The sequence below is a fragment of the Corythoichthys intestinalis genome, chromosome 2 (assembly GCF_030265065.1).
Source record: "Corythoichthys intestinalis isolate RoL2023-P3 chromosome 2, ASM3026506v1, whole genome shotgun sequence".
In the NCBI taxonomy this organism is placed as follows: domain Eukaryota; kingdom Metazoa; phylum Chordata; class Actinopteri; order Syngnathiformes; family Syngnathidae; genus Corythoichthys; species Corythoichthys intestinalis.
In genome coordinates, this window is record NC_080396.1 from 58425362 (window position 1) to 58437536 (window position 12175).

Here is a 12175-nt window from a genome sequence, read left to right on the forward strand (position 1 = left end):
TGGCTGGTGTGGACCTGTCGTTAAGATGAATTGACTCACTTTCCTTGGAACCTTTGAGGAATGATACCTTCCATTGTAGAAGTAATAAAACGATCGATGAGGCACACTTGGCTGTGTGTTTTATTTTTCATACCATGAAATGAGGCGCAGCAATTGAGTGCATTATGGGTAAAACTAATGCATGACTTGATGCCCTGACTCAGCATTCTTTCTTTTTCACTGCAGCCATAGCGGCAGAACATAGGGATGGCATTTGTTGGGGAGCGGCAGGTGGTCAAGTTAATTGCCCTATGCTGCTAGGTGCTGGAGCGCCTTGCTGCGTGTGCATTGCCTTCGACGAGCTTTGGGCATCTCTCGCCACTCTGGTTCAATCAGAGCCTCTTTGCTCTGCCATTGTTCGGCTATACTGGCTCACTTCCCAGAGGAATTCTCTCGCTTCCTCTTCATCCTTTTCTTTTTTCACACTGCCCACTGCTCACCCGTCTTTTCACCTCTTTTATTGTGTCTGACTCCTTTTTCTCCAGCTGTTTGTCCCTAACACTCCTCCTTCCCTCCTCCACATTTAGCACTGAACTGCCATTCCTCTCAAATATTATTTATACCCACCCTAATGATTGCATTCATCCTGTTTCACCAGAATCTTTCCTCCTCTTCCTCTTGTGTCCTCCCGGCCCTTTTGTCCTCCAGCACCACCTCCTTCTCTCGCCAGTCTTCATCTTACCCCATGAGGCAGATATCGACGTAAACACACACACAGCTGTGGGTCCTTCTAAGCTGCTCTGAGCGATCTGCAGGACGCCCTCCATTGTTCCACAAACATTAGGAAGGGACTTCATCTCCAATAGGCTTATATCTCTCTAGTCAAGCAAGCCTCCAGCCATGAAATAGACAGCGAGGGATTTGATTAGACGGTGGTAAACCCAGTTTGCAGTTCTGTTAGTGTCCCTGCCCCTCCCAAACAGGGAAACAATGGGTTGGAGAGTTCATTATGTGATTACTATTAAAATAGATTTTGTATTATACACCAAAATGCTAGTTCTTTACCTCCATCCATCCATTTTCCCCTGCTTATCCGAGGTCAGGTCACAGGGGCAACAGCTTTTGCAGGGAATCCCAGACTTCACTCTCCCCAGCCATTTCATCCAGCTCTTCTTGGGGGATCCCAAGGCGTTCCCAGGCCAGCCGGGAGACATAGTCTCGGCAGCATGCCCTGGGTTGACCTTGTGGCCTCCTCCCTGTGTGACGTGCCCGGAACACCTCACCAGGGAGGCGCCCCGGAGGCATCCTAATCAGATGCCCGAGCCACTTCATCTGGCTCTTTTCGATGCGGAGGAGCAGCGGCTGTACTCCGAGCCCCTCCATGCTGACCGAGCTTCTCACCTTATCTGCAAGGAAGTGCCCGGACACCTTACGGAGGAAACTCATTTCGGCCGCTTGTATCCGGGATCTTCTTCTTTCGGTCACGACCCAAAGCTCGTGACCATAGATAAGGTTAGGAACGTAGATCCTCTTCATCACGACAGACCGATGCAGAGCTCTTTACCTGTACACTCAAATGTTATTCACTACAAAACCTGTGACTTTAATAGAGCACAAAGCACCTAGTTTAACTTCCCTCCACGTGGGGTTGTCAACTGTCCCTTGAAAAACGTAATCATACTGTATTCAGAACCAAAAGTAAGCGTTCCTTATGGAGCTTTCAAAGGACACGCTTTGTCCCGTATTATCATGGAACTCGAAAATAGTGTCTGATTTGTAGAATGAACTAATACTGATATGCGGGTGTACTTTACGAGAATATGCAAGGAAACGCATTCTCCTCTCCAGCTTTTGACCAATGAGCTTACTAAACAGTATGAAATCCCACTCATCTCATTGGTCGAGGTACTGTCGCTAATGGAAGACCACATAAGATTGTTGGCAGGTAAGAGGTTTGAGTGAAGCGTGAGTAAAAAACATGTTCAAAATGATGATAATTTGTTTTTGTATTCTTCTCTCTGTATTTTAATTTCACTAATTGTATGACATTTCCACTCCTTCCTCCATTATATTTGTAGTGATTATCTGCGAACATGTTACTGATGAGAGGACTTTGAGAGCACCTAAACTGTTCAAGAAAGAGTTTGTATGCACTTTTTAAAAATGTATTTAAAAATAAAATGCGGCCATGGACATATAATGGCTAATAGTATTGAGATGTATGGTTTAATGATGATAAATGTAACAACTTCAAGGTTTTCCAAATAAACATTCTGTGAAAAATAAGAGAACAACTTCAACTGAAGTCAAAAGTGTGTATATTGCACCACTATATTCATTGTTGAAATCAAATCAAATGTTGGATTAAGTGCAAGTGCAAAGTACCAATTAGGCACTGGCATATCACGTATGGCTAACACAGTGCTTCTGGCTCAAAATAACAAAGGCACACAGCTTCAGTACAGTGAATGAGTAAAAGGTTGGCATATGAAAACCAACTGGCAATGCCTTCTAAAATAAAAGAAGTACAGTAATGGGTTTATAATTCATTATTTTTCAATTATTTATTGTTTATTTAATGTTTGTTTATTTAATGTTTGCACCATGAATGCAAATGATCTGCTCACATAACAAATCCCAAGCATTCTAGTTTGGAGACATTTAATGGTCAATAAACATAAATACTGTACTAAGCTGTTACCAACCCACAGAGGCAGAGGGCTTCTGCATTCACTTTGAAGGCAACATACATATTGACACAACACCGATAATGAAAAACCTATGTCGATATTATCCAAAATCATTTTAAAATGTTTTTATTGGCCGATATTATCGGGTAGCCAATTATGTCGGACAACTCTTAACCTAATCATTTACCCACTGTAAAAAACAACAAGAAGTAATTTTTTTAATAACTCTTGCCCCCCACTACCACCTACCTGTAAGACAGACATAGTGGGGAAAATGGCTTTTGATGGTATTGCTGGAGCGTGTGGGTGATAGGGGTTTATTACTTTGCAGGGCAAAAACTTCACAGTCCTTCCACATTAAACATTGCGGCATATTTTCATTCCAAAGAAGCCTAGTCCATTGCTATCATAAAACAGAATACTGTGGCTCACCTCCTACGCACTTCTGCTCTAGCTATGCACGTCATTGTTCTTAAAGTCTTTGTCTGGTCAAGTCTTGGGAGACATTCTGAGGGCCAACTGAACACTGGCATTTCTTTTCATGGCATATGAATGCTGCCTGTTTTGATGCCTGTACCTCTGCTTTTCCTACCTCGCATTTCTCTGTAACCTTTCGCTTCAAAGTGGTATTGAAGGCAGATGTCATGCCTGGCGATCAAAGACGAACTATCAAACTCTGTTGTGCTGCTGTCAGTTCTGCTCTCTCACCCAGACATAAAGCAGAGACACACGGGAGTCGGCAACAATCTGGGTGAACGCCTTATCATTCAAGGAACTTTTTACTTATTTACAACTTGCATTGTAAATCTACTTTTCCTGCAAGCGGATGTTTGCCTTTTTTAAGAATACAAAATTATGCTTCTCACTGAATGAGTCAATTTCATAACATACTAGTTTCCTGGTTGGTTTTAAGAAATGATTTGAAAAGTCACTTATGGACTCACTTAGCTCCAAATTGACGTTTTAACCAGTTCAGTAATTCAGTAATCCAGAGGTACATCCATTGTTGAGCTGTGCAACAGCTATGACGAGACTAGGAATCAGTTATCAGAGGCTTCACGTTGTTTTTTTTGTTTGAACAAGGGCATGGGTTTGCATAGGCACAGTAGGAACATAACACTACCAACTTTTCAGGACGCTCAAATTGTCCCCACCAACTTTTAAGCAAACTTATTTGCATTATATATGTAATTAGTTCAGTTATATAGGTAATTTTGATTGTCTTCCCATATGTTGTAAGGATAGACTAGACCCTACCATTATTAAAGCGTATGTAGCGGCAAAGGGGGTGTGATACATCAATAGAACCGTTATGTGCCAAGATAACAAATATTGATAAAGTTAACAAAAAAATCAATCACATTAATGAGCAATTATCGAAAATAGATCGAAAATGACGAACATTTCCGAAAGTGTTCCGGAAACAGCCGAATGGGGCGGAGACGTCACGACAAGCGATTGACAGTCGAGGCGGAGTCAGGTGCCATTGTTTTTTAACGACGAGAGAGTAGCGTTGGGGTTTGTTTGACCAAAACATCACAAAAATGGTTCAAAACTGCTGTGCTATGTGGTGTACAAATAGTTATTTATCGGAATATAGTATCCATGAGTTCCTGAACGCGAAAAAAAAGCTGGACTACACAGACAAATGGGTAAAGTTCGTTCGTGCAAAGAGGGCTAATTTTCTAGACACAGCCTCCGGCACGCTTTTCTGCACTGTGGTGCACATTTTCCACCTGAAAGCTTCTCGAACTATGGACAAGAGAAATCGGGTTTCGCTAAAAGATTGCTGCTCAAAGGAGATCCGGTGCCGACCATACAGGTGCAGCCACCTAAATGTCCCGAGATATCAAGAAAGAGGACGATGACTGGTAAAGGAGGCTAAAGCTAAGCAAAGGAGGGGAGCAGCCAAGCTCGAAATGGCCAGAGTGAGTACTCTTTTATAATAAAAAAATGTCACGCATTGGATACAGGACTGGACACATGTATAAATTATCGTTCGTAAAATATATAGAACAAATCCTCTGATCCCATTCATATTTGTGTCTGTTGGCAGAGCGAAAAGCTATGATAGCGCAATAAATGATAATTATTCTATGCATTCCTTTATTTTGCAGTCACGGTGTATCAGCTTCACAAAAAGAAATGCAAAACAAAACATTGGTGTTTCCCACACGATCTGCTGCCGATGTTTCATCAGTGTCATTGCTCCCCTCAATGACCGTTTCATTTCGCTGCATTGGCGTTCATTTGGGCTCAAATTGGTAACCTAAAACACCGATTAAAGCTTTGTAACTCACCTCGTCACCATTAGATGAACATTCGTTACGTCCTTCTACGTCGGATTCGTCGCTGAAACTAGAAACGAAATTGTCTGCCATCATCGCCGCCATTCAGTATTAAAGCACTGAGCCTTTTTCTTGTTGAAGAAACACCCCTCACTGTCTATTCTGAATTCTCTTTTATTGACAACGAGGGGTGTTTCTTCATGAGGGAACCTGGAATATGTGCAGGACGAACACAATGCATCAGCATAAACAGCTCAAAACACCCCTAGTTCTCCCCTCACTAGAAGGAATTATATTGATGCAGACAGGCGCTGCCCCCCTAGTGGCCGGTGGCACTCTCTTCACTTGTCGTTACGTCACGCACACAATCTGCCAGATCTCGGGCGCCGGTCGTTTTAGCTTGACAATCGAGCCAAATTTCTTTCATTTTCTTGTGTGTAATTACACGAAGTGGCATGATATGAATACAAAAGGCATGCGTTTATGGATAAATGATGGAATATTAAAATTTTCCCAGGGCACTACATACCCTTTAAGTGAATTATTTTCATTATGATCAGATTTACATTTACCTATTTTTACGTGCTGAACATGCCGGTCCACTTCTTTCCCTCAAACGCACGTTTGATTAGCTGATGACCTGACCCCTGCCTTATAAACAGACTCACACTGTCTGGCTGTCGACTTGAACCCCCTCCTCTCCAGCCACACAGACACACACGTATACTCACACAGCCCCGACAGATTCATTTTGACAACATGCCGCCTTCTCCACTCCCTTCCAAGAGGAGGGATATTTTAGTTTTATAAGTGTATTTGGGCCAGCAGCAGCCACTGTATGTAATGTAAAAAGACTTCAATGTTGTGGAGGTGGTGGAAACACCACTAATTTTGCTACTGAAAGTCCAACCTGCATCAGAGTTAGCATAATATCAAACTGTGTGAACTTGCTAACCTGCAAAACTACTGCGGTCAGGCAAGCCTCCACAAGGAACAGCGAAATCAAGCGAGCCATCCTTCATTCGGATCATTGTTTGCATTATGTGCATTACAGTAATGTAACGCGGTGGCTTCAGAGTACAAGTTCCTTTATTAAAAAAAAAAACGGGGAGCTTTCAAAGAATGGGTCCGCTTCAGGGGGACAATGTCATGAACATGAACTGACATGGGGAAAATATCTGTGAAAGGAAATCACACATCAGAATTTCATGAGAGTACTTTGGTCCGAGTCTTGGGGTAGTCTAGGATGCCTCTGATGTAGATTGATTCTTGGATATCATTTCATTATTTTTTTCACAAACCACTTTAATATTAAAATACTTTAATTTGAGTCTAGGGGTCCTCCAATGTCTCCCAGAAGTGGACCCATTCTTGGATAGCTCCCTGTTTTTTTAAATAAAGGGACTTGCACTTCTAATTGTTTCTTTAGTACTTTTTGAAAACAAAGGTTTGAATCAAACATTGTATCACCCGAACCAATATGAAAGATGGAATAGGTCAATACAGATTTATTTTACATTGATCATTTAGCCTGTCAATTATTACATTCATATTTGTGAGAACTGTAGCCCTGACCTGGCCTTATTAATGTCCCATCCCCAGCAAAAAAATGTACGTGCAGGTTATGCTGTTATATCGTCCCTACCAATGTTGACATCAAACTTACACCTTTGTGTTTTAAACAATGTGAACGCTCGCTTAAGAGTATTTTCTTTTTTTTAAACACCATGAGGGCTCACATAACAGGTGTTTGCAAGTCGCAAGGAGGAAGTAGCGGCATGACTGTAGTCGTGGACTAACTTCCAAATAAAATGTTTACCAAGCACTGCCTGAAGTTATTCGTACTACGGTATGCTTGACTTGCTACTGAAACTGCACACTAGTAAGGCAATAATGTTAAAGATATTCCTCAACATCCTAAAAATACATCAGCAACATATGTTTCAAATTTGTCTACCTTGAAATTTTGCATGATCAGGGTGAAATGTTTCATTTTAATTTGAGTGTATGTTTTTCATTTCTTAAAAACTGTATAATTCCGTTCAAAAAAATGCCATGCAAGTCTTCCTTTTTTGTTCTTCTCTCTCTCTTTACATGAAACGCTTGTTTTTTCAGGGTCTTGAAGCAACAATAAATTGCCTTTTATCTGTTAGGAAATAGTTTAAGAATGTAATTTTTAAAAATGGCTTCTTTATGATTGATATCTAAATTAAAAAAAAAAAAAAAAAAAACTCATCTTTGCCCTTTTTTTCCAAGTGGTATCAAATTATATCACTTTGTAGCCATATACAGTGTATTGTACCGAATTGTATTTGTTATGTACTTCCCTGATCTAAGTACATGTAAGGCCGAGACTTGAATGGAACAACACTTCTTCAGTGTGCTTCTCATCATATATGTCACAGAGACATAACAGAGATTCCTTTTTATACTGTAATACCACACCCACAGGAAGTGCACACTATGGCAACAGCAGTGTGACATAAATATGTCACATCTCCTCCCCCCATTACATAACATGTCCCAGAAATAAACACAAAAATACCTCCTGTTTTCCCCTCATTACTTATTACTTATAAATCCAATCTATCAGGCGGTCGCCTGTCACGTGCAGGATAACGATGTTCAACAGTCACTTCCGATTTCCCACTTGTGGAAACAAGTTCCGATACCGTTTCAGGTTCCGTTTGTGCACTGGTTGAATTAGACACAATTACAGCAGGATTGTTTGGGTTTGACACATACGGTAAGCTAGACATTTCTGGTATAATTACACTGCTAGCATCATCACAATCAATAGACAGTTCTGGAGTAGTGTCTGATGTTCCCAACAATTGATCCACATGGCGACGCCAAACACCATCAGCTGTCTGAACGGTGTAGGAAACAGGCCCGGTTTGAGCAATGATGGTGGCAGGGGCCTACTTTTCCTTACTCTGGTAACTCCGGGCCATAACAGAGTCACCAGGTGCAAAAACTCGGTTCTTGGAATGCAGGTCTCTGTACTTGACTTGCTTCCGTTGATCCATTTGAACAATCTCACTCAGGGTTGGTGGTTTCAGAAGATCCATGCCAGTTCATATTTCTCGAAGAAAATATGAGGCTCGCTGGCGATACTTTGGTAGTTGCATGCACAGATGTTCGGTATTTGAGGAGAAATTCGTGTAGTCTCTGATGGAGTGTACTTTGCCCTTGTGATGCTTTGAGAGCATGTTTGAGGGTCTGCACAAACCTCTCTGCCAGGCCGTTGGTTGCCGAGTGATAGGGAGCCGACTTAATGTGTTGAACCCCATTTGCTTGCAGGAATACAACCATTTCTTTTGACACAAATTGGGGGCCATTGTCTGAGACGAGTTGTGCAGGGGCTCCGAAACGACTAAACATCTCCCCTAACTTCTCAATTGCCTTTTCCAATGTGGTTGATTTCATGATAGCTACCTCTGGCCACTTACTATGGGCATCGATAGCAACAAAAAACATTCGATTTTCAAAAGGCCCCGCAAAGTCAATATGAATGCGGTGCCAAGGGTCCTGAGGAAAATCCCAAGGATGAAGTGGGGCTGCAGGTGGATTGTTGCGAATCTTCTGGCAAGATGACCAACTTTTTACCGTCTCTTCGATCTGTTTATCTAATCCTGGCCACCAAAAATAACTTCTCGCCATTTCTTTCATTTTAACAATACCACTGTGACCTGCATGCAGTTGCGCAAGCATTTTAGACTGTTATTGTGCCAATGACTGTGGCACAATAACTCTCCTCCCCCACAGCAAACAACCCGATTGAACAGAAAGTTCCCACCTCCTGTCCAAAAAAGGTTTGAGAGCGGTGTTCTCACACTTGGTTTGTCCTTTAATTACCATGTCCATGACGACTGACTTGACTGAGTTGCACGTTTTACTTGCGACGCTGAAATTGGTGCGTGTTCAACATTTCGGAAATAGAATATGCCCACCGAGGTAGGTTCATGTTTTGTGACAGGAAGCGGCAACCTTGAAAGTCCATCAGCATTGCAATGCAAATCAGATTTACGATACTTGATGTCGTATGAGTGAGCTGATAACAACAAAGCCCTCCTCTGAAGACGTGCAGCAGCCAGCGAAGGGATTCCTGCATGAGGTCCCAAAATCATTGTCAGTGGTCTGTGATCCGTTAACAGAGTAAACTTCCTTCCATACAAATATTGGTGGAACTTCCTCACACCAAAAATAATGCTCAATGCTTCTCGTTCCAATTGAGCATAGTTTGACTCTGCTTTGTTGAGTGTTCTCGATGCGAAAGCAATTGGTCTTTCATCTCCGTTCGGGAACACATGGGAGATGACAGCACCCACCCCATAGGATGAAGCATCACATGCCAGCTGTATTGGATATGAAGGGTTGAAATGAGTGAGAACATCTGATGAAATCAGGGCGTTTTTCGCATTTCGAAAAGCTTTGTTACACTCATTCGTCCATTTCCATTTTACATCTTTGCACAACAGCTCATGCAGTGGTTTAAGAAGTGATGCCAAATTGGGAATAAACCGTCCATAATAGTTCAATAGACCTAAAAAAGATCTAAGCTGACTCACATTTTCTGGGGCGGGTGCATCCACAATTGCCTTTGTCTTTGATGGAGCCTTGTGTAGTCCTTCGTGGTCTATCACATGCCCGAGATACTCCACCGATGGTCTCAAAAATTCACATTTTTCCTTGCGCACTCGAAGACCATACTGCCTTAGCCTTTTAAGACAGCATCCAGGTTGCGAAGATGCTCCTCGTCGTTGGATCCGGTGCAGAGAATGTCATCCAAGTAACATTGTACTCCTGGCAATCCACTCAAAATTTGATCCATAGCCCGTTGAAACAGAGCAGGAGCAGATGTGATGCCAAAAGGTAATCTGCAATATCTGAAAAGTCCCTTGTGCGTGTTAATTGTCAGCCACTCCCGTGATTCTTCATCCACATGCATCTGCAGATAAGCTTGGTTGAGGTCAATTTTGCTGAATTTTTGACCACCGCTCAGACCTGCAAACAAATCATCGATCAATGGAAGTGGGTACTGCTCCACACAAAGCACCGGATTCAAAGTCACTTTAAAATCGCCACATGTGCGAATTCCGCCATTCTTTTTCGGAACCGGCACAATTGGTGTCGCCCATTCGCTGGTGGTGACTGGTTCCAAAACACCACTTTTGACCAACGCATCCAGGTCAGCCTCGACTTTGTCACGAATAGCATACGGCACTGTCCTAGCCTTCATAAACACAGGTTTGCTTCCTGGTTTAATGTGCAATTTCACTGTAATGTCCTTCATGCTGCCCAATTCCTCACGGAAAACCTCTTCATTCTTGTCCAGGATGACTTGTAGTTGTGAAGAACCGTCTGACAGCTGCCGAACTTCTAGCCAATTTACACGAAGTGCATTAATCCACAGTCGTCCCATGTTGGAAGCAAAATTCCCTTTTGTGACATACACTGGAAGTTTAGCAGTTTGATCCTTGCATTGCACAGTAATGTCAGTCATTCCCTTCATGTGCACTTTGTGTCCAGTGTACGCTTTGAACACAGTGTCTGATGGTCTTAATGGAAGGTGTCTCAAACACTGTTTATAGACTTGGTAAGACACAAGCGATGCCTGTGATCCAGTATCTATTTGCATTTTGACTGGGTGACCCTCTAACTTTGGTGTAACACCCTGACTTCCCGTCCACGCTCATTACATGCACGGTGTGCACGTCACTTTCATCTTCGGAAGTAGAGGCACTCTCTACCGCTTTGACATATTTCTTTGTTTTCTTCTTGTCATTCATTTCCTTATCTTTGTCTGTGCTTGTTTTTTTCCGACAGGCACGCTCAACATGACCCTTCTTCCCACAATGATGACAGTTCATTTCTTTGCACCAGCAGGTGGAGGAAAGGTGCCCTGTTTTACCGCACCTAAAACAGGGACCAGCAACATTGCTTTGGGTACTTGCCACTTGGTGTATTCTGCTCGTAATGTTCAGTTGTTGAGCCTCCTTTGAAGCCATTTCCATAGCCACGCTTACATCAAAGGCTTTCTTTAATGTCAGTCCACTTTCTGAGAGTAACTTCTTTTGTGTCGCTTCGTTTCTCAGTCCACATACCAATCTGTCTCTTAATGTGTCTTCTAAAAAACATCACCAAACTCACAATGTTCAGCCAGCTCCCGCAGCGCCGCTACGAACATAGTGACAGATTCCCCCTCTTCCTGATTTCTCCTGTGAAATCGGAATCTCTCTGCTATCACAAGGGGCTTGGGTGAAAAATGTCCATTAAGAGTTTCCACGATTTCCCTGTACGTTTTACTACCAGGTTTATCGGGTTGAAGCAAGTTTCTCAGTAAATTGAAAGTCTGTGGCCCAATAACGCTCAAAAACGTGGGCACCACTTTCTCTTCCGCTGTTTCGTTAGCTTCCACGAAATAGTCGAACCGCTCTGTGTACGAGCTCCACTGTTCCACAAGCTCATCAAAAAGACCAACAGAGCCGATAACTCCCGCCATAGCGCCTGGTTATACAGCACCTTCAAGCTCCTTTTGAAAACTCCGCTCGTCCTCCCCACGAAGTCACGACGTGGAAGCTGAGGTCGGCGCCGTCTGTCCCCAGGAGCACCGCGACCCGCAGTAAACTCCAAAAACAGCACGTCCAAGCTGACGCAGGTCCAGACGTCCTCGTCGCCACTTTTGTTATGTACTTCCCTGATCTAAGTACATGTAAGGCCGAGACTTGAATGGAACAACACTTCTTTATTCAGTGTGCTTCTCATCATATATGTCACAGAGACATAACAGAGATTCCTTTTTATACTGTAATACCACACCCACAGGAAGTGCACACTAGGCAACAGCAGTGTGACATAAATATGTCACAGTATTCCTTCCAAATTGAACAGAACCATAATCGATCCGTTATGGCTTTAATATGTGGTTTTTGTATTGAATCGTAATCCTTTGTATCGAACGCATATTGAATCAGCCTCATGTCACCCTACATTCTACACACACTGTATTTACACGCATTTAGTTGACTGTTTCCAGGCACCTCGTTTCTGAGGAGGTCAAGTGTTGTTGTGTTTTGTTTTGTTTGTCATGGTGCCTTTATATTATTTATTCTCCAAAGATCTCACTGGGATTTTATCTTTCTATAATGCTTTGTGATCCTACACGCTTTGATTTCCAAGTTGAAAATGACACAGCATTTACACTCCGCTGCCTTT

The 12175-nt window shown here is 42.6% G+C and overlaps 1 protein-coding gene and 1 pseudogene across 1 annotated transcript; both read right to left on the bottom strand.

The window, feature by feature from the left end:
* Positions 1 to 6715: 6715 nt before the first annotated feature.
* On the bottom strand, positions 6716 to 8824 carry LOC130929581 (uncharacterized protein K02A2.6-like; annotated as a pseudogene).
* A 723-nt stretch (positions 8825 to 9547) lies between these two features.
* LOC130911857 (uncharacterized protein K02A2.6-like) lies at positions 9548 to 11750 on the bottom strand. Its single transcript, XM_057829466.1, has one exon. It carries the CDS (start codon positions 10596 to 10598, stop codon positions 9675 to 9677), a length of 924 nt encoding a protein of 307 aa, XP_057685449.1. The 5' UTR covers positions 10599 to 11750; the 3' UTR covers positions 9548 to 9674.
* Between the last annotated feature and the right edge of the window lie 425 nt (positions 11751 to 12175).